The sequence below is a fragment of the Vipera berus genome, assembly GCF_964194415.1.
Source record: "Vipera berus genome assembly, chromosome: 2".
Taxonomy (NCBI): domain Eukaryota; kingdom Metazoa; phylum Chordata; class Lepidosauria; order Squamata; family Viperidae; genus Vipera; species Vipera berus.
The window spans coordinates 50248891-50271167 of NC_138203.1; the positions used below are offsets into that span (position 1 = coordinate 50248891).

Genomic DNA, 22277 nt, shown 5'->3' on the forward strand with positions numbered 1-22277 from the left:
AGTTAAACAAGCAACGACAGTACAATTTTAAACTAAACTGTAAAATTAAACCAAGCTGATATATGCAGGCACTGGAATGCAGATTTTGAAAGACTTCTATTTAACCATAAGTCAAAGGATGGCAAAATCAGCAGTCACCTCACAGAAAAGATGACAATTATTTTTCAAAGCAATCAAAGACATTCAAAAATAAAAAGTGTACAAATTGCAAAATTCCCAGCCTTACTCTCTGGCAGTAAAGAGTACCTCCATTAAAATCAATAGTGTATTCACAGCTTAACCATGTTTTAAAGTGAGAATTATTTTAAACTTAGTTAAAATAGTACTTAAAATAATTTTTACAACTGCAGTGACAACTAGCTGCTATAGACACTGATATAGAAATACTTGTGTGTAAATGATGTGCCTCTGGTATTAAACTTGTGAACTAATTGCAAAGTTATTTGCAAAAAATAAGTTTTCACAATCAAAGCCATTTGTTGTATTCATTCAATATGCTAACCTTGTAAATTTCTCTATTATCTCCCATGAATAAGAAAGGGATTTTGGATATTACAAAAAATCAGCTGCTAAAGTAATCCAGGGCAAAGATATTATCAAGATGTGCATTTCTGTTTACTTTGCTATCCTCATTGAGCATAGTAAAACACAAAATAATTAAATTATTCCAACTTACGGGCAAGTAAATGCAGGCTATTAGTTGAGATGCCATTTTTGCCTCTAGCTCATGCAAGTAAAAAGAAGCAAAAAAAACAAAGATACATTTATTTCGTCTTTGACAAAGTGTAACTTGCCTGCTCACCTGTTAGCCATCAATTTTCAACAGTCATCCAGTCTATTATTTTGATTGGCTCATAAATATGAAATGTAGAACATACCATCTCAAAACACAATGTAAGTTATCCTTGAGTTACAGCCCTTAATTCAGTGATTATTTGAAGTTACAATGGCACTGAATGGACTTTAGACCAGTCCTCGAAGTCCTGGCTGTTGCAGCAACCCCATGGTTATGTGAACAAAATTTGGGTGATGCCACCAGCTCATCCTTATGACCAGCTGCAATGTCCTATAGTCACACGATTGCCACTGCTGACATTCTCTGCTAACTTCCCCCAAACTGGCGTCGGCGGTGAGAGCTTCGCGGGCCCTGGTCCACGATCCCCCACGATCCCGATCACCGGGCAAGGGCGGCGGAGACGCCGACGGCGAGGACGGCAGCGATGGCGGCAACGACTCTCCAGCCCCAGTCTGGTCGTCTATTCATGGAGCCAGGCAGCGACGGTGGCAGTGGCGGCGAGGCATCACCGGCCCGCCCCTAAGCCACCACAACCATTGCAGCCATCCAAGAGGGGCCAACATCTCTACCCTGCCCCGACCCCCCCCCTGTTCGACTCCGGCGGCGTCTCCAAGCGATCAACGGAGGCGCCGCGGACCAGCTGGGTGGCAGAGGCAGCGGCATCGTCGGCAACGGCGACGGCGAGAACCCCGCGGGGCCCTAGTCTGTCATCTCCCCACGGGCCTGAACACCGGCGGGGGCAGTGGCGATGGGGCGCCTCTAACCCGCCCCTGAGCCGCTGCAACTGCTGCAGCCATCCGGAGTGGGGCCGGCGCTTCCACCCTCGGCTCCCTATTATGCCTCCCTGGGCAACAGCGGCACCTGGGATGATCAGGAAAGACCCCGCGGATCAAATGGATCAGCTAGGCGGCGGAAGAGGCAGCCGCAGCAACCGCCTTGAGCAGGACCGGAGTCGTTACCCTGCCTCGACCTCCTGGCCTGCTCCTGAACAACGGCGGCGTCTCCCTGGGATCAAGGAGATACCGCAGACCGGCTATGCGGACCCGATCGACCACCACCGAGGGGCCTTTGACAGCGGCGCTAAGCTTCTCCAGGCCCCGGTCAACCAACTCACCGAAAACCCCTCGACGGCAGCACCACTAGACGCGGCGTGGTGTCCCCGGCCCGCACCCTAGGTGCCGACGGTATCTCCGTGCCGATCAACACCCTAAAGACGCCAGGATGCAGCTGACCATTGGAGATGACGGCGACTAGACCACCGAGGCCATCAGCATCTGGCCTCCACCAGCTCCGAACCCCCTGCCCTCCCTCGCCCCACAGGACATGATGGGCCTGGGTGTAAGCCACGGTGGCAGAGTGGCCTGTCCTACACCTGCAGCCCCATAGAGGTGAGAGCTCTATGGGGTATGCTTCACCCAGAGTGGGTCCTGGACCACCCCCAGAAGCAGAATCACAACCCATCGTGAGAGGATGGGGAGTAGCCTGCTTCTGGGGTTCACCCAACCAAGTGGCAGTGGTTGGATGACGGTCCAGATACCCACCTACCAGACTAGACCCTCCTTCCAATGCTCCACCCAGGGGACCGCCTTCCCAATGCTCCCCAATGCTCCCTATGCTTCTCCAATATTCTAGCATAGATCTACTCGCCCTCAGGAGTTCCCCCCTCTCCTGGGTTCGTCCTGCCTTCAATACATCAAACCTCGATGACGGGCCCGACCATTGGGCCTCTGAGAGATGGCCAGGCAGGGTCAGGGGCCTCCATCACAAGACCAACAAGAGGCCCCTGGTTAAGTTTCTTTTTAAGTTTTTTGTCGGGTTAGGGAGGGGGGCGGGAAAAGAGTATGGCTGCTCGGGGAAGGCAGGCCTTCCGGCTACCATAACGCAGGCCAGGCCTACGACCATTCGCGATGGTGAGAAACGAGGACCAGTCGCCGACAATACCCAATGGCGTACTAACGAACATCCTATTCCCAGGATGGTGGGGAACGGCAGAAGGTGCACAAACAGAGGGCCGTATCGTCACCGGGAGTGTCATCTCCGCTCTGTACAAGCGGTGAGACGCTCCGACCCTCTGTACTTCCCCGGAGGACCCGGGAGCGAAGGTGTGCAACCTCCTATGCTAAGGCTGGTCTACCTGAATGCCAGGTCCGTAGCTAACAAGGCTCACCTTGTTCGTGACCTAGTGGAGAGCGAGCACGCGGACCTGGCTTGCATCACGGAAACCTGGCTGGGCCCAGAGGGTGGTGTCCCTCTGGTTGACCTCTGCCCGCCAGGTTTCCAGGTGCTGCACCAGCCTCGGACCCATGGGAGGGGCGGGGGACTGGCAGTTATCATCAGGGAATCCCTTAGCCCGCGAGAGACCACCGTCCCTCAGATGGTCGGGTGTGAGTCTCTCCTACTGAGATACGGCCCGGGGGCGCAGTTGGGCCTGCTGCTGGCATACCTACCACCTAATCGTGCAGCGGCAGCCCTGCCCGAGCTACTCGATGTCCTCTCAGGGTTGGTGGTTGAATTCCCAAAACTCATGGTCTTGGGCGACTTTAACCTACCGTCCCTGGGAGGATCGCCCGATCTGGCTCGGGAGTTCATGGCTTCCATGGCGGCCATGGACCTGTCGCAAATAATTTCTGGACCGACTCATGAGAGAGGCCACACCCCAGACTTGGTGTTCTTGTCTGGACGGTGGCGCGATGATATCGGTGGGGGTGCCACGACTGTTACGCCCCTGTCATGGACCGATCATCACCTCCTGCGGCTAGAATTCCCCTTTGCCACCCCCCGCCGTGGGTGCGCGGTGCCAACCAGATGGTACCGTCCTAGGCGCCTAATGGACCCTGATAGGTTCCAGGCAGCGCTTGGGGACGCACATGCACTCCCTGCTCACAGCTCGGCGGATGCCTTAGTGGAAGCCTGGGAAAAGGCAGCCACGGAGGCTCTGGACCGAGTTGTACCCTTGCGGCCTCTGACCCGGCGCAGATCCCAGCGAGCCCCATGGTTCACCGCGGAGCTCCGGGAGATGAAGCGTCGGAGACGGGGCCTAGAGAGCCGTTGGAGATCCAGTCGATCCGAATCCGACCGATTGCGATTAAGAATCCTCACCAGGTCTTATCTCGCTGCGATAAGGGTGGCAAAATCCAACTACTTTTCCACCCTCATCGCATCCGCAGATAATCGCCCGGCTGCCTTGTTCAGGGTGACTCGCTCCCTACTGAACCAAGAGGTGAGGGAGGAACCCTTGCAGGGTCGAGCCGAGGAATTCGGTCAATATCTGCTGGATAAAATTGCTCGGATTCGAACCGGCCTGGACTCCAACTGGGCTGAGCTGGAAGAACAAGACATGGACAGTCTTGTCGATGTCATCTGGGAGGAATTTGATCCTGTGACTCCTAAGGAAGTGGACAGGATTATGAGGAGGTTGAGCTCCTCCACATGCTTACTGGACCCGTGCCCTTCCTGGCTGGCTTATGCAGCTCGAGAGGGGACACAAGGCTGGTTCCTGGCGGTCATCTCTGCTTGTCTGAGTGAGGGTCACTTCCCCACCGCCTTGAAGGAGGCGGTGGTGAGACCTCTCCTCAAGAAGCCCACCTTGGACCCATCCTCATTGAATAACTTTCGTCCAGTCTCCAATCTTCGCTTCCTTGCGAAGGTTGTTGAGAGCGTGGTGGCGCACCAACTTCCTCAGATCCTGGATGAAGCGGTTTATCTAGACCCGTACCAATCGGGCTTCAGGCCGGGCTACAGCACGGAGACGGCATTGGTCACTCTGATAAATGATCTCTGGAGAGCCCGGGACAGGGGCCATTCCTCTGTCCTAGTCTTATTAGACCTCTCGGCGGCTTTCGATACCATCGACCATGGTATCTTGCTGCGACGCCTCAGGGGACTGGGAGTGGGAGGCACGGTTCTGCGTTGGTTCTCCTCCTTTCTCCAGGGTCGCTCGCAGTCGGTGCTGGCAGGGGGACAGAGGTCGACCCCGAGGCCTCTCGCTTGCGGAGTCCCTCAGGGGTCGGTCCTCTCGCCTCTCCTGTTCAACATCTACATGAAACCGCTGGGCGAGATCATTCGCAGCTTTGGAGTAGGGTACCATCAGTATGCTGATGACACCCAGCTTTTCATCTCAACTCCAAACAACATCAGTGATGCCCTCGACGTAATGTCCCACTGCCTGAAAGCGGTCCGGGAATGGATGGGGAGGAACAGGCTTCAACTGAACCCGGACAAGACTGAATGGCTGTACATACCGGCAAGCCAGGATACTCAGAACATCCCATCCCTTAACATCGGGGACAAGTTACTACCCCCTGTTGATAGGGCCCGCAACCTGGGTGTCCTCCTAGACTCGCAGCTCTCCCTGGAAGATCACATAGGAGCTGTGACCAAGGGGGCCTTCTCCCGGGTTCGACTAGTTCGCCAATTACGGCCTTATCTGGACCTGGATGCCTTACGTACAGTCACCCATGCCCTTGTGACCTCTCGCCTAGACTACTGTAACGCTCTCTACATGGGGCTGCCCTTGAGATCCACTCGGAAGCTTCAACTGGTGCAAAGTGCAGCGGCACGGACACTCTTGGGAGCCTCCCGATACTCCCATATCACACCTCTCCTCCGTGCGCTGCACTGGCTTCCAGTTGCCTTCCGTGTGAAGTTCAAGGTGCTAACAATGACATACAAAGCCCTACATGGCATGGGTCCGGACTACCTACGGGAGCACCTTCTGCCAATGTCAGCACCCCACCGTCCTGTGCGCTCCCACAGAGAGGGCCTCCTCAGGGTGCCACCGCTCAAGGAATGTCGGCTGGTGGCCCCCAGGGGGAGGGCATTCTCAGTGGGTGCGCCAGCCCTCTGGAACAGCTTGCCAACCGAAATCCGGATGGCCCCCGACCTCCGCACCTTCCGGCGCGACTTAAAAACTTACCTGTTCCAGCAGTCCGGCCTGGCCTGATAGCTCTAATTGGGGTCCCAGTTTGTTTTTACTATTGTTTTTTCACTATTGTTCAATCTGTATACCTACCTTATTCTGTACACCGCCCCGAGTCCCTCGGGAGAAGGGCGGTTTATAAAAACAAATAAATAAATAAATAAATAAATAATGGCTAAGCCTCCCAACCAGCCTTTCTCTGCTCGCACGCACTGCGTCCTTCGTCCTCCCTTGCTCACATATGACCACAGTTTGCATACCCCAGCATGTTCTTTCCCTAAGCTTCCCTGTGCTTACACATGTCCTGCACCCTCTTTCCCCAGCTTGCACACACATATACATCCCACTCCCTTTCCATAGACTTCCTACGCTCGCATATATCCTGCATGGACACACACACACACACACACACACACACACACACACACACTTTCCGTGGCTTCCCTAAGTTTATACTGTACTGCAGCACTCCAAGTCATACATGGCCTACACTGGGCCTTCCCCACTCCCTTGCAGCACCCCTGTGCTCCTATCCTAAGATTCCCTCCACTTCCCACTTAATAATACAGTACTTTGAGTTTAAGACAACCTGGATTGTCATCACTAAGTGATGTGGTCACATGACATAACTCGAGGACTGTATGTACTGACTACAATCCAGAAGGGCTTTTTTTCTTTTTAACCTATGAGAAAGACAAGATATATGCCACTAATTTTTCTAAACTTCCTACAGCCAAACACAAGATAATTTTATAAGAATTATCAACAAGGAGTATGTCAGGCTATTAACTGACTGACTGATTGACTGATTGATTACATGCTCCCAAATCAATGCCGACTCTTAGCAATCAGAACTGGTTGTTCTTCACAAGGATCTTATAAGTGTCAAATGTCTGAATACATATACCTGGGGTTTCTCCCTCTTCTGTGCCCTCTGCCTCTCCCTCTCCCTCAGATTTTGGCTTCTTTTTCCTTGAATTGCAAAGTTCAAGACATCTATTCTAGGATGAGAATCAGGGTCTTGTGAATCATTATCTCAACCTCTAGATGTACATACTCCTGCTACAATAAAATCAGAATGGTGACCTTTAATCAAAGCAGAACCAAGGATATCAATTAATGCCCAATTAATAAACCAACGCCCCACTAATACTTCAGTAGTTCTTCTCAGAAGTCTTTATTCTAGAAGTGTAATTTAATACAATCTTTATCACACAATGCTAAATGGCCATTATTATAAAGTTCTTCTACTATGGAGAAATCAATAAATTGCTTCTGAACTCAGAATTTTCCAAAGCAAAATAGTCCTGTAATTTCTGTATAGTGTTTATGAGTGGGATGGACTAGTAGTATTCCTTAGCTGTACTCAGTCAGGTATTAAGTGAAATCTAGTGTCTACCGTAGGAAACGCTTGCAGCATATCTAATAAAGGAAATATGATTGCCCTCACTATATTTTTAAACCCACTTAACATTGCTTCCTTCAGACATCTATCCCCAAAGAAAAAGTTAACTTATTTAGCCAGTGCCTGCATGATGTTGGGCTGGATGATGGTAAGCAAGCTGAAGTTAAAACCAGGCAAAACAGAGGTATGTTTTTCAATAGGAAAGTAAAAGCCTTTTTTGCATAGGACTGTACCATTCCAAAAAAGTATAGGAGAACACCTTGACTATTTATTTTTAGATTCTAGAGCAGACATGTCAAACACAAGGCCCGGGGGCCGGATCCGGACCGTGAAGTGGTTTCATGGGGCCCGCAAAGCCATCCTGGAAACAGTGAGGGAACGTCCCCCACTGCCTTGGCCCTGGCCCAGAGACCCTCCTTCTGCCAGAGACCCCCAGATCTGTCCCACTCCTGCCCAGGCCCCCATAGGCACCCTTGATGTGAACGATGTAGAGATGGCCACACCCACCCAGTAGGCCATATGCACTCTAGCCACGCCCACCCAGTAGGCCACACCCACCCGGCCCCCTGAGGGCAACCGCAATGCTGATGCGGCCCTCAGTGAAATTGAGTTTGACACCCCTGTTCTAGAACAATGCTGCCTCCAATTTTGGGGATACTGCATGTAGCTTTTCCCAAAAATGTATGCACCACAGTATATGAGTAAGTTGAAAATGCATCTAATAGCAACAGGAGTCAAACTTGTAGGTCTACAAATGGAGAAACAACTCAAGACTTGTCCTAACTGTCTCCACCCAAAATTAGCAGAGGAATGACAAGGTAAATAGGAAAATACTGTGGACACAATGCAACCCACAATTCCTATTTTTCAAAATATTTATAATAGCTATGATTCCGAACTTGGGTGAATTCCTTTCACTATCACTGAAATAACTAGGTTTTACTTGTTCAACTGCCATACAGATAAGTAGACCAGATATTCCTCCAATGATTTAACATAAACTAAAACTGATGTCACCTCTTCCAGAACCATTTCTAATTGATATTCCTTCTTCTGTGGACATTTAACAGAACTGTTAAACATATTCAAGACTCCCAAAGTCTCTTTGGACAGCAAAATGGTCAGCATATAAATGAAATAAATAGTGCCCAAGCATTTTCAATTCTTTTGTTGGGGAGAATAAAATTAATTAAGAAAGTCTTTGCATGAACTTTGCAAATTGAAAGCCAAAAAATATCTGGGCTGTCCATAAAACATACGGTATATATAGAACAATTACACTTTTCTTAGACATTCAAACATTTTGCATGGCATTAGGTGCAATGTATCAAACCAACATTGGTTTATGGTTTTGCATTTCAATAAGGCTTCTTCACAAGATTCAATGAAAAGAATGTGATTGTGATCTAGCAGCAGTAAATATCCTTGTTATGTTCGAAAGCATAGTTTTTGGTACACATTAACAGAAACAAAGTTCAACAAAGCAGTCAGGAAGGAAGCCAAATAAGTTGCCATTTCAAAAATATTTAGGAAAGGTTGGGTGTGTTTAATAATGACGCAGATCAAGATAGATTTCACTAAATAGCAGCATGACTTGGCAGGATTATATGGCTATACTCAGACTGAAATGGCACCTTTTCAGCATGTTTTTCTTTAAATTTAATAAATAAAATCAAGGAAGCATGCACACAAATTAACCTTGTTAATTCCTAAAAGTTAAGTGACTTCATCGGACTTTTCCTTTATACTAATCCACTGTATACTAAGGAGCAAGGTACATGCAATCTGTGGCAGGACTCTGTGGGACTTTTTAAATTGAAAAAGTAGTTGTGGATGGGAAGAACTATATAAATTATAATGGAACCAGATTTATCACCTTTTGTCCTCACATCAAAATCTAAACCATTTCCTTAAAAATACTGGAAGGCAAACAGACTTTTGAAAAATTGCTGATGTTTTGCTTTCTGCAGCCAAGAACAACAGCATGAAGGGGGAAAAAAGGATATATATAAATCATGTAACTAATACAAAAAGAACACAAACCTCTGCCCTGTGGCACCCATCTGCTGCTTTCTTTAATTCAAGGTAGGGAATATCCTGAATTCTTCCTAGTGCTGTGTATGTATGCATGCTTCTGAATTAAGTGCATACATTCCATCTCTTGGAGGAAAGGGTGGATCTAATCAGGAGAATGTGTCCATTGTACCATATCTCGCCCATTTATGTGCTTCTGCTATTCTCTCATGGTGCTTATCTGCATGCCTGATTCATATAGGAACTAGGAAGTACGAGGCTGCTCTGGGTCAGGTGAGGAAGGATGGGGCATAGAACAGATTGGTCAGCAACTTTCCAAATGGTAGCCAACTACTTTTCCTGTCCTGATACATTGAAAAAGTTTTTTTCTGGATTTTCTTTCCACCACAGCACCCAGATGAATACTGCCCATATTCAAACTTTTTTTTCTTGGTTTCTCCCAACACTCCAAATTTGGTGCCATATTGTTCTGGCTTGTAAGAATATTCCTGTTGATGGACTGATGTAATCCCATGAATATTTATTTTATTTATTTATTTATTTGTTTTATATACCGCCCTTCTCCCGGAGGACTCAGGGCGGTGTACAGAGCAATAAAGTAAGAATACAATAAAGCAATAAAGTGAGAAAATTTTAAAACCCAAATCCATCAAGCCAGGCCGGCTTGTTGGAATAGATAAGTTTTTAGATCACGCCGGAAGGAGCGAAGGTCGGGGGCCATCCGGATTTCAGCTGGTAAGCGGTTCCAAAGGATTGGCGCACCCACCGAGAATGCTCTCCACCTGGGGGTCACCAGCCGACATTCTATGACCGGTGGCACCCTGAGGAGGCCCTCTCTGTGGGAGCGCACAGGACGGAGGGATGTTGACGCTGGCAGTAGGTGCTCCCGTAGGTAATCCGGACCCACGCCATGTAGGGCCTTGTATGTCATCACTTAGTGTTTTGTTAATAGTCCATTGAGGTGTAAGGAATTTAAAAAATGAGAGGTGCAGAACCCCACATTTTGTGTTTTCATCTTCAATTCCATTTGTTTTTTTTATACTTCCTTATCCAGGTATTTGCTCGTTCAACAATCCTACTCATGGAATCTACTTCACTAAAAGAGTATATAATAGTAAAATTGAAAATTATAGCTAATGTAGGAATCTTAGTTTTTTCTTTCTGAGGTTCAAAGTAGGGCCTTTGCTGCAGTTGCATCATGGCTACAGGATAAAATAAGGTAATATGCTGATGAATTTTGCTTTCTAAATTTTAAAATCAGGCTACATATTTTGGCTTTAAACAGTATCCCAAATGCTGATTACATTTCATTAGTTTTGACATCTCTGGCCTGTTCGTTACTAGATTATACTGATTCCTACTAAGCAAGAGACAAATGATAATCAAATACTGAATTGGCAATTTACTGATAGTGAAAACCAAAATAGGTTTGGCATCTTTCACTCTACAAAATATTGTAAAATTTGTTTCCCAACTCATACAGTATTGTCTGCAATCATTAAGAAGCCAGAAATTTAGCCTATTCAATAACAGACTGATTGTCAATTGTACAAACCTCAGACTGGCCAGGAGGTAACTTCGTTTAAAAATTAATGGATTTCTACAGCGTTGTCATGCCAGTTCCATTAATTTAGTTAGATGCACTCTGGGAAAATAAAATTACTTAATACTCATTCATTACATAGTAATTCCTTTGAGAATTCAAAATGGTTGGTCTCATCTGTAAAGATGCAGCAAAAATTAGTAATCTGTATAAAAGAGTGGCAGATTTTAGAGAATGGTTAATTTATGAAAAGTTCTACAAAATCTTTGTGCCTTTCAGCTTTTTATAAATGAGTACCAGAAATATGAAGAGAACTTATGGTATGTACTTCAAAAATAAATATATTTAAAAATTCAGTTTCATCATAAGCATATCCATATTAATAATTAATTTTATAAAAGCTTATGTTCTATTACAATATATTGTTACGGAATAAGATGTTTTCATCCCTTACATTTCTGACTGAGAAAACTAAGTTGCTACATGAAATCGTTAATATTCCCATGGTATCCATCTGCCCTATGAATTCCAGTGTCACTGCTGGCTGCTCTTGGATATTTCTTTCAATAAAATTTAAAATTACGTCCTAGCTTTGTGGTAGTTTAACATAAAAGCACCTAAACAGATGCTATACAATAACTAGGGTTACTGACTCTTCCAGATTTTCAGCTAAGAGAGGCTTGCCAGTGATGCTTTTTGAAGCCTGTGCTATACAGAACATTCAAATGACATAGAACTCAATCAGTGACTCAATCAGTGACTCAATCAGTGACTTTCAACCAAAGTCTTTCATTTAATCCAGTCTATTATTAATCCAGCCCACAATTTCAGGTTATAAATAAAATAGGAATGACTCCTATACATGCCACTTTCAGCTTATAAGGTAAAAAGGTAAAGGTAAAGGTTCCCCCGCACATGCGTGCTAGTTGTTTCCGACTCCATCTCCGTTTCAAAGCCGAAGAGCCAGCGCTTGTCCGAGGACATCTCCGTGGTCATGTGGCCAGCATGACTAGACACCAAAGGCGCACGGAACGCTGTTACCTTCCCACCGTGGTGGTCCCTATTTTTCTACTTGCATTTTTACGTGCTTTAGAACTGCTAGGTTGGCAGAAGCTGGGATGAGTAACAGGCGCTCACTCTGTTACGTGGCACTCGGGATTCGACCCGCCAAACTGCCGACCATCTGATCGACAAGCTCAGCGTCCTAACCCACTGAGCCACCACGAGCTTATAAGGTAGCAGGATTTAAATGAATAAATTAAAATAGCATATCTGAACAGACTATCAAACCCAAGACTTTTGTTAATAACATAAGATGGGAGAAAACAGTATGTTTTTACACAAGTAGTCCTTGACATATGACCACAATTTGAGCCCAAAATTTTTGTTATTGAGTTTTACCCCATATTACAATTAAACCTTCAGATATTCTAACATTAAACAAAGTAAACCAGTTTTAAATAAACTGTTTCTCTAATGAATTGATGGAATTATTACTTGCAAATATAAGATTTAGACAAAGAAAAATGCAACAGAATAGAAATATCCCTGCAATTAATAATCAACTTATAAACGATTTGTAATGTACAAAAGTTAATAATCACCCAGTTCTTGTCTTGATTTTCTCCTCTCAGATTTGTAATATACTATAAAGGTATTTGTATTATGAGATTTTAGGATGCCATGTTCTTAAATTTATCATCAGATATAGATGAAAAACAATTGCATTCTTCCAAATTTCTCTCATGTAAATCCTCTTTAATAGTTTTATTACAGTATGGTCTTTAAGACTGCAAAACTTTGGATTCAATTCTGAAAAGTTGTTTGGAGTATGTGCGTCATAAGCATAGCAACAGTTTTCAGCTTTTTAACATGGCAGCATATTCTCTAGATCACAAGGCAAAGCAGCCATGAAATCCTGGAAAAACAATGCAGCTACTTTAAAGCGTTTCAAACAGGTATTGCAGTCACATTCATGTGCATTCCAAAGCACCTTTTTGGACTGAACCTAAAACATTGACCAGCTCTAATAGCCAATATAATCAAAATACAAAAAAAAAATGTGCAAGAGTAGTCATATTTAAAAGGTTACGTATTTTATACTGCCTATCTAATTTGGTTTTCACAATTATCCTGTAATTATTTGTTTTTATATTTAATAAAAAGTAGTTGTAACAAAAGGTATTAGCTATATAGGAATGTCTTTGCATATTTATTAAAAAATAAAATATCTTCTATAAGAGTTATTCTGTTAAACATGCAAAGGATTGCTCATCAGATTTATTTATTTATAACCCACCTTTATTATTTTTACAAATAACTTAAGGCAGCAAACATATACAACACATCTTCCTATTTTCCCAACAACAATCCTGTGAGATGGGTTGGCCTGAGAGAGGGATTGGCCCAACCCTATCTGATGTTCATGGCTAAGGCAGGACTTAAACTCACAGTCTCCCACTGTCTAGCCTAGTGCCCTAACCAGTAGCATACTTAATTATCAAGAAAAAATCTCCAGAGAATTTTCTGCATCTCACCAAACTTCAGAATGCTTAAAAATAAATTCCTTTAATTTAGTGACAATTAAAATCATTATCATATATAAAGTTCATTTAAATCCCTGCATACTGACCTGTGATTAAATTTCAATGAAGCCTGCAGGATATAAACATTCTGAAGTTTACACAATTATTGCTTATTATGTACTTTAGTTTCATTTATTTTGGTTATCCTACAAAGTGGCAATCTCAGTTTTCCTATCAAGTTTGATTGCTTGGACAATTATATTTAAAACTCCATGTTTGCAAACATATTAGTTGAAAAGTCACATGTTTCACTGTGCACTGAAATTATCTTAGCTATATCCTTAAATCAGTGGTGGGATTCAGCTGGTTTGCACCACTTCGGCAGAACCGGTAGCTAATTTTTTGTTGCCCAGGCCAAGAATGAACTTCCGGAAGAGTCATCCACACAGAGAACCAGTTATTCACATATTTGAACCCACCACTGCCTTAAATGTAATTATGCTAATTCTCATAGTATCCATATAACTGGCAAGTCAGTCTAGTATTATTTTTTTCTACTCCATATGTATATAAAACATAATATTTTCCTCAGATTTAGTGAGAATAATTTTCCAGAAATATAGGATTGTAAATTCTTCCACCTTTTAAAAACTCAGTTATGTCAACTTCAGACAGGATTAACCCATGATTAAGTTTTCAAGTAAATTATTAAATAAATACCTTACAAGTATATTTGCTACAGATACTGTGATGCATTTCTGCCTACTATGAATTTTGGACATTTTTCTTATAGATTTTTAGAGTTTTATTTTCTACAGGCAAATATACATAGTCATCACTGATATACTGTAAATGTGTGATCCGTTTGCTATTCTCAAGTCTGATATACAAAGCTTATATTACACAGCCAAAGGAAAATATAGATTCCTATATATTTAAGGCTCTTCCAGAATGATCCATTTATTCTCACTCAAAAGAAAGCCGTTTAAATTCTAATTTTCTGCAGAAATGTTTAAAACCTGCACTTCATAGTCTGACAGAAAACTCACTGCTCTATCATTTATATTTGTACAAAACTGGAATTAAAAAATTTACTAAAATATTTATATATAAATTCTTCCTTTCTAATGAAGGAAAGTGGTTTATTATCTTAGAGGAATGTTGAAGCTACTGTCCTCCCCCCCCATTTAGCACTAATAAAAACAATGGATTATTTAGAAGCATTTCAGTTGCAGTAGTATTTTACTGTTTTGTTGACTGAGAGATATTTCAAAGGGAAATTAAGCACCCTTATTCCACTGACCTTATTGGGTAGTTAAAACTTATGGGAAATAAATGAGGCACTTTTGGAAGTCAGCCAGAATCAAATTATACTTAAAAATAATCTGGATCAAAATTCTTGGACCTAAAAGCTAATCAGCAAGTACTGATTAATATTAACTACCATTGATAAGCATGTATCTTATGCAAGCCCTAAGTATAAAGTTATTAGTTTTGACATGTCTTTGTGGATATGCATTTTTAAAAAGAGCTAGTTTTATGTAAACATAAAGCAAGGATATCTAGCTATCATGGATTTGACAATTAGTGAAAATTATAACATGAGGTAAACTATCTAAAGAGAATAAGCCATCTGAGAAAAAAGTGTTTTAATATACAACTTTATACAACTGATAGTTACTAAAAATTTGAGAATTTCTTCCCTTGCTGCAGGGTCTAGTTTATTCACAATATATATTTTAAGGAAAGCAAATCCACCTTCAGTTTTAACACTTTCATCTGTTTCTTGTTTGTTGTTATTACAATTCTTTCCTGGGTCATGGAATGTGATGTAAAGTTAAATGCCACTTGACATGGCCATATCCCTGTAATTAGAAACCACTTTGTTTTGATAAGCAGTCTCTCAGAAATGGGTTTCCGTGTCCATTTGCCTCCTATTGCTTAGGACTAGACAAAGCATTTCAAGCACTACTGACAAAGGTAACCTAATAAAAATAGAACAGGCAGCACTTACCTTTATCCCTTGGTGCTGTGTGGTTAAGGTTAATTTGGATTCATCCAGAAGTAGAACTTCACAATAAAATTCCTCAGGCACTGCACAGAAGCAGCCCATGGCTGCTCCAGTGTCTTGATATCAGAGTGCAAACGATAAAAAAAGAGATGAATGTAACTTCAAGCACAGCAAGGGGGAAACCAAATAACTCCGTTCTGATAGGCAATTTTTATTTCTCTCAGGTCAAAGGTGGAGAAGAAAAGCAGGCTTGTCTTTGTCTTCGACGAACTACTAAAGAGGGTGGCTTACACCAAAGGTTAAATCTTCATTGGGCATCCTGCAAAAAGGGGAAAAAAGGGAAAAAAAACCAAATTCTTACCACCTTGTAAGTGTGTGTGTGTGTGGGGGGGGAAATTATATCTATACATTCATTGCCGAGCTGCCAGAGTGAAATCAAAAGAATAAAGTTGTCAGAGGTAAATCCATTGCAAAGTTTTACACGCTCCTTAGCCCTGTGGGCTCCTTTGTTCACAGTTCAGCTGCGAGGTAGGAGAATCCCTTGGCCTCTGAAGCACACGAGTGCTGTGGATAAGTGGGCAGTTAGCAAGCTTGCTCTGGATACCAATATAAGGCAACCGCAAGAGAAGCAGGTCATCCCCTTCAAGGCCTACTAAGGGCCGAGCCTCCAGCGCAAAAGAACTTAGGAAAAGCACTCCGGCCGGGAAGCTCCAGTTCCTCCACCGCTGCACAACGCCGGGCGCTCCAGCGCAGCTCCTCCAAGCCGCGTCCCTGGGATTAATAATTACCCACGTTCCCCTCCCCCTCCTACCCTCCCTGGGGGATTGCTCTTTTGTATGACGAGAGAAAAGGAAGGATCCGGGCAGAAGGGAAACCGCCCCGCCTTCAGCGCGCACACACACCCCCTACCCCCGCCTTTTCCTAACCGAAATCGGGGGGATACGGGGGGTTACCTGGAGAAGGGAAAAAGCCAAACCAAGAAGCTGCTCCTCCTCCTCCTCCTCCTGCTGCTGTTAGGGCGTGAAGAGGCGGGCTGGCAGGTACGGACCGTTCACTGCTGTGGCTAAAGCACAAGCAGCTTGCGCTTTTTCTACTCAAGCCGCAAGCCGTCTCCTCGGGACACACGCGCCCTTCTCTCCGCGGCGCTGAAATCCGGGACGGCGGCGGCGGCGGCGGCGGCAGACACACACCGTAGGGCTCTCGTTGCCGTTTTCTCCTGGCCTCGTCCACTCCACGCGAGTAGGCTTTTTCCCGTCGGGGAAACAGCAAAGAATTCAGGATTCCTCTTGTCGCCCAACTCTGCCGGCAAAGTTCCCCGCGAAAAGCGGAGCGAGCCCCGGGCGCAGCAGGTTAACAAACGCCACCTGCCCCGGGGTTGGGTCCAGTTGCTTAGTTTCTCTCCCAGCCGGAGAGGCTGAGCGTGCGAGATGTCAGCGCTGTCTCCTTGTCCGACCTTCTCTTCCTCCTCGGATGAGGCTCGTCTTCCCGATCCACCTTTGCCAGCATGGCCCAGGATGGTGCTGGGCGGATTGCCGATCGCTTTCCTTGCCCAGCCCAGAGGCAGCCGCGGCTCCCGCGCGCTACCGTCAAGGCGAGCAACGCCTCCGTTCAAGCTGCCGGCGCGCCGCTTCCTTCGCGGCTGAGAAGTCGGACTTGCTCCCGGGATGACTGTGGCTCTGACACCTCCGCGGTGCTGGCTTGAGACTGGGCTTTCCAACCGGCGTTTTTGTCTCCCTCCGCCTTTTTTGCTCCCGCCAACCTTTCACCTTCCCTGCCTTAGCGGCGCCGGCAGGGGAGGAGGAGGAGGCGTTAACCGCGCAAGGACAGCAGTGACCCCTACCGGGCGATTCCGCCAAGCCGGACTTGAACGTGATGATTCAGGCAGGGGGTCTTCAAACTTGGGCCCTTTTATGACTTGTGGACTTCAACTCCCAGAATTCCTCAGCCAGCCATGCTGGCTGAGGAATTCTGGGAGTTGAAGTCCACAAGTCATAAAAGGGCCCAAGTTTGAAGACTCCTGATTCAGAGGGAACGAGCGGCAGCGTGAGATGAATAATCACTCCGGGAGAGACTTAGCATGCAAACTATTTCATATGGAGACAGACATCTCTCATCAAGAGCTGTCTTGGCAAAAAGGAGAGAGGCGTCATTTGCTGGCGACTGTTGCTTGCTTTTGATGGATTTAAATCACATCTTGAAAATGTCCATCGTAGATATTCTTACAAAAGCTCATTACCTAATGTTTGGAGGAAGGGCTTCCAATTTATAAAAATTGCCCGAGGCCTTTCCTGTGCACATTCCACTTAAATCGCCTTTCAACTGTACAGTACTGTATGCCTGTATTATTTCAGGGAATGGAGCAAGCAGACATTACCAGACAGCATAGCATTCAATTGGGGGGGGGGAAATGTGTAGAATTCTGCAAACCTAACAGAGTAGGGATTTGAGGGCTTTGTGCTACACAGGAAGACCATGCCCTCAATCTGAATTTTAGATCAAGTTCAATTTCACATAAAGTCATGAGGTGGATTGTTTGTGATTAAGGACTTCCTCCCATCCTGGAATCTAGCACTAACATGCTTGGTGACTATCTTTTTTTTCCCATTTCTTCATGACATTATCCATGTCTTATTGTGAGCTTTTTTTATTTTTTTACTAAATTTTTATGTCACTCATCTCCATGGAACAAATCTTGATGATTTTTGTTAAATAGCAGGTTCTTTAGCACAGGAATGAAGACGCATAGCCGCAATATATAGTCTAGACTCTAGCCCAGGGGTGTCAAACTCAATTTCATTGAGGGCCGCATCAGCATTGTGGTTGCCCTCAAGGGGCCGGGTGGGTATGGCCTGGGTGGGCGGGGCTAGAGTGCGTATGGCCTACTGGGTGGGCATGGCCAGCTCTACAACGTTCGCATGAAGGGTGCCTATGGGGGCCTGGGCAGGAGTGGGACAGATCTGGGGGTCTCTGGCAGAAGGAGGGTCTCTGGGCCAGGGCCAAGGCAGTGGGGGACGTTCCCTCACTGTTTCCAGGATAGCTTCACGGGCCACATGAAACCACTTTGCAGGCCGGATCCGGTCCCTGGGCCTTGTGTTTGACATGTCTGGTCTAGCCCCTAGGCTGCAGCCAATGGGTTTGAATCAACCATTGCCGCCTGGAGATAGCCAATTGCAGTACAGGAGACTTGTAGTCTGAGTTGCTGGAGAGCTGTTACCTGTTCCAGCAACCCACGTGGTATTCCTCAATACATAACAATACATGTTCCTCAATACATAACACCTTTACAATATAATAAAAAGTTACAAAGTCTGCAAGACAATTTAAATTAGAGGAATTAAATAAAAAAGCTAAAAGGAAAGATGATGGGCTGCCTGGTCAGTGAACCCCTACGTAGCAGGCCTCTGTTAGGGCCCCAAGCCAAGCAGCAGAGCCAGGTTTTCAAGCTCTTCCAGAAGGCCAGGAATATGGGAGTGGACCTCACTTCCAATGGGAGAAGATTCCACAGAGTGGGGGGCACAGCAGAAAATGCTCTTCTCCTGGACCCTGCCAATCAAAATTCTTTGGCAGATGGGATCCAAAATAGGCCCTTTCCGCTGGAACAAACAGGCAAGCCAGTGGGGGAGCCATTGGGGTGAGATGGCTCCTCAGCTACCCTGACCTCATGCAATAGTTGGGCAACTTAAGATTTTCCTTTGTGGCTCCAGTTCTTAAAAAGAAAGCATTTCATTTTTTAAAATATAATTTTAGGAATGAATACAATCTGGTACACTTGAGTGTTTCTCAATCTTGATAACTTTTAAGATGTGTGAACTTCATTTCCCAGAATTCCCCAGCCAGCATGCCAAGGTGAGAAATACTGTATTACACTAATGATGCTGAGCCCTCAAAGTTTAACCTAACTCCCACTGGCTACTTTACGCCGCTGCAAACAAGTTCCTAGCACTTCCCATTGCTGGGAGCTGCTCTCTGTGATCATATTGGCTTGGTCTACAGGAGAGATTAGGCACTTGCCACTGCAGAGATATATGCCTGCTTAATGCCTGACTACAAACATGGGTTTCATACTTTTTGGAAAGAATGCTAGACTTGTTTTCTAAGCAACATTTCATTTCTAAGCTGCAAAGAAAGTTAATTTAAAGGGTGAGAAAGAGCTGCTTTTTTCAACTGTTAGTTCTATAACCATTGTTTTGCTGCTTCTACCAACAAGGGGCTTGTATAGAGAAGGTGACACCACCGTGCCCACTCTAGTTCAGATTTGGCACTGGTGACTAGGCAGATGTTAACTGTATGATAATTCACAATTCTCTTACAGTATTAGTCAACAATGGAGCATGGTTGTTATTGTTACCATCCATTTCACCCCATACTCATCACCTGTAACCTGTCAGCTGGATTGTTTTTGACATGAGTTTGGCATTCTTCAGTAATAGCTCAACTGAGATGGACAGGTGAGGGGCTGCACTGAGTAGGAGCAGTGGGAGCATTGCCTCCTATTCCACCTCATGTACCCCTTTGCACTTGCAATCTATTAGTCAGGCAGATGGATAAACCTGTTGTTTTAAGACTCATTTACATATTCCAAATTGGGCAGTAGTGGGTGGTTTTTTGCCCACTGGGAAATGGGAGGGAAAATGAAGCCAAGCGTGACAAGTGTTTAAGAATACTATTTTGGCAGATTAAGAGGGCCATAGTATTTACACTAGCATATTTTCCTGAAAGCTTAGAAATTGGTAGGTAGCAGTGTAACACAATGGTGTAGAAAAGCCATTAATTCAACAATCATTTATTAAATAACCTACAAATCAGTGCAATGTACAGACTTCAAAATTGTTTTAAGAATATTAAAAGACAATAATCTTAGAATCTTACTGTCAACCAATTTATTCCTGTAACTTAGGGGGGTGGGGAGAGACTCATACTTCTTCCAGGACATGGTGCAATCTACATTTTTGAAACTACATTCTTAGTCACAAATGAAAGAATTTGGGTCACAGCCAATTCCATTCTTTTTTACATGACATTATTTAAACATACTTTGGTTGTTTTGCAATTGGAATACAAAATATTTCAAAGTGTTGCTGAGGGTTTGGTCTTTTCTTATTCCAGGAATACTTTCAGTGGTCTGTGATGAATTGTCCTGTGATCAGTAATGAAAACTGCTAGATAAGTCTTTAAATAAATAGCTTTTTTAGAACCTAGAAAAACATTTGCTATCATACTTTTTAGGGAAAGAAATCACTCTAAAAGCATGTGAACAAGACACCCCCAAAGACTTGTTTCAATGCTAATCAGTACACTAAGCTTTATTTTGAAATTCCTTTCAAAACAGGACTAATTCTGAAATGCCTTCCCTAAAATGATACAATTTACAATAATTTTGACACTGTTTTGGCACCTTTTAGTTAGTCCTTGACTTACGACAATTGAGCCCAACATTTTTGTTGCTAAGTGATGCCTTTGTTAAGTGAATTTTGCCCCATTTTTACAACCTTGCTTGACACAATTGTTAAGTCAATCACTGCAGTTGTTAAATCAGTAACATGGTTGTTAATTGAATCTGTCTTCCCCATTGTTTGTCAAAAGGTCACAAAAGATGATCACATGACCCCCGGACACTGCAACCATAATAATTATGGGTCAGTTGCAAAGCATCTGAACTTTGATCATGTGACCGTGGGAATGCCGGAACTGTCCTGTGAAAAATATGGTTATAAGTTACTTTTTTCAGTGCTGTTGTAACTTCAAATGGTCACAAAATGAACAGTTGTAAGTTGAAGACTACCTGCAATTGACTTTATTATTTTTAAATTATAATGTTGCTCTAAGATACTATATCCACTACTACAAATGTTAAACATTTAGTTTTGGTTTTTTTTAAAGAAAGACAAGTGGCGGTGAAGCATTAAAATAAACTTTGTAGCAATTCAATAAATCCAATAATTCAAAACCAATAAAAGTATCAACCAATAGAATTAAAATTAAAATAAACAGATACCCATTAATCAATCCATACATCAATTATATACCACTCTAGAAGCTTCTGTAACAAAACATGATATAACAATATTTTAAAAGAAATTTATATTCTTTTCCTCAACTGGGAATCCTACTCGTTTCATTTACCTGCTAATAATTACAGTAGAAAAAGGCCTCCTGTTTTTTAAATCTGTAGTATAAAAGTACACAGTGAAGTTCCACTGAGCACAAGTGAAACCTTCAAAGGCTTCTAAAATTTGGCCCACGCATAGCTAATGAAGTTTATGCTTTGCAGAAGCATGCTGTGACCTGTCTACAACAAACTTGCCTTATGCAGTTGTGTTAAGATATTTGCATTTCTGAACGGGAGTGTCTGTGAAGATGGTACCTAACAGGACACTGAGAGATAAAAGTAATTGCCTCACCTTACCTCCAGGGAAAATAGGTAATGGGTAAGAGAATGATGCTTCATCACAGTGGTTTTATAATAACCTTCATTCTCTGAGTGCATCAGTATGAATTCAACTCATTTTCTCCTAAGCATCTTTTTTTCCACTGCTCAACCCTAGCTTTAAAAAGAGAAAGAAGTTACCTTCTTTATTGCTAGGTTAGCAAAGAGAGTTACTGTAATTGTAGAAATCTTTCACCTGGATTGCACTATTAGAAATAGTTCTGATTTATTGATCAGTTCCATAAGTAACGTAAGCAGTCTACATGATACTTTCTCCTCTATTTTCCCCATGAGAGACCTGTGAGGAGATTAAGCTGGCCCAAAGTTATCTAGTCAATTTCTGGGTCTAATGAAAGACTAGAGGACCAGAACCCATGGCCTCCAGGTTTTCTAGTCCAACACCTTAATTGGCAATGTAAAGGCAATCATAAAGCTCTACTCAAGATCACTTACTCCATTATACTGTTTTTTTAGAACAAGCATTTTGACATTGGATATTGACAGCAACTAACTTATAAAATGATAATTATTTACATCACATTTGAAGGGACAATGTTAATCTATAGATTTAGTCCTACAAACTTCTGCTCTGTACTTAAAATGCATAGTTAGCATTCT

General features: G+C 43.9%; 1 protein-coding gene across 3 annotated transcripts in view; it reads right to left on the bottom strand.

Annotated features, from left to right (window-relative positions):
* EPB41L4A (erythrocyte membrane protein band 4.1 like 4A) overlaps positions 1-16955 on the bottom strand; it is a 101830-nt gene extending 84875 nt beyond the window's left edge. The window contains exons 1-2 of one of the 3 annotated variants that reach the window (XM_081318741.1): positions 16423-16955; positions 15236-15551 (exon numbers count right to left, since the gene is read on the bottom strand). In XM_081318741.1, coding sequence (XP_081174867.1) covers positions 15236-15334 — 99 coding nt within the window. In that variant the 5' untranslated portion in view covers positions 15335-15551; positions 16423-16955. Of the gene's footprint in view, positions 1-9162; positions 9291-15235; positions 15552-16185 lie in introns of those variants that run through there. The other 2 variants (XM_081318740.1, XM_081318742.1) reach the window with 2 other exon arrangements.
* Positions 16956-22277: the final 5322 nt, after the last annotated feature.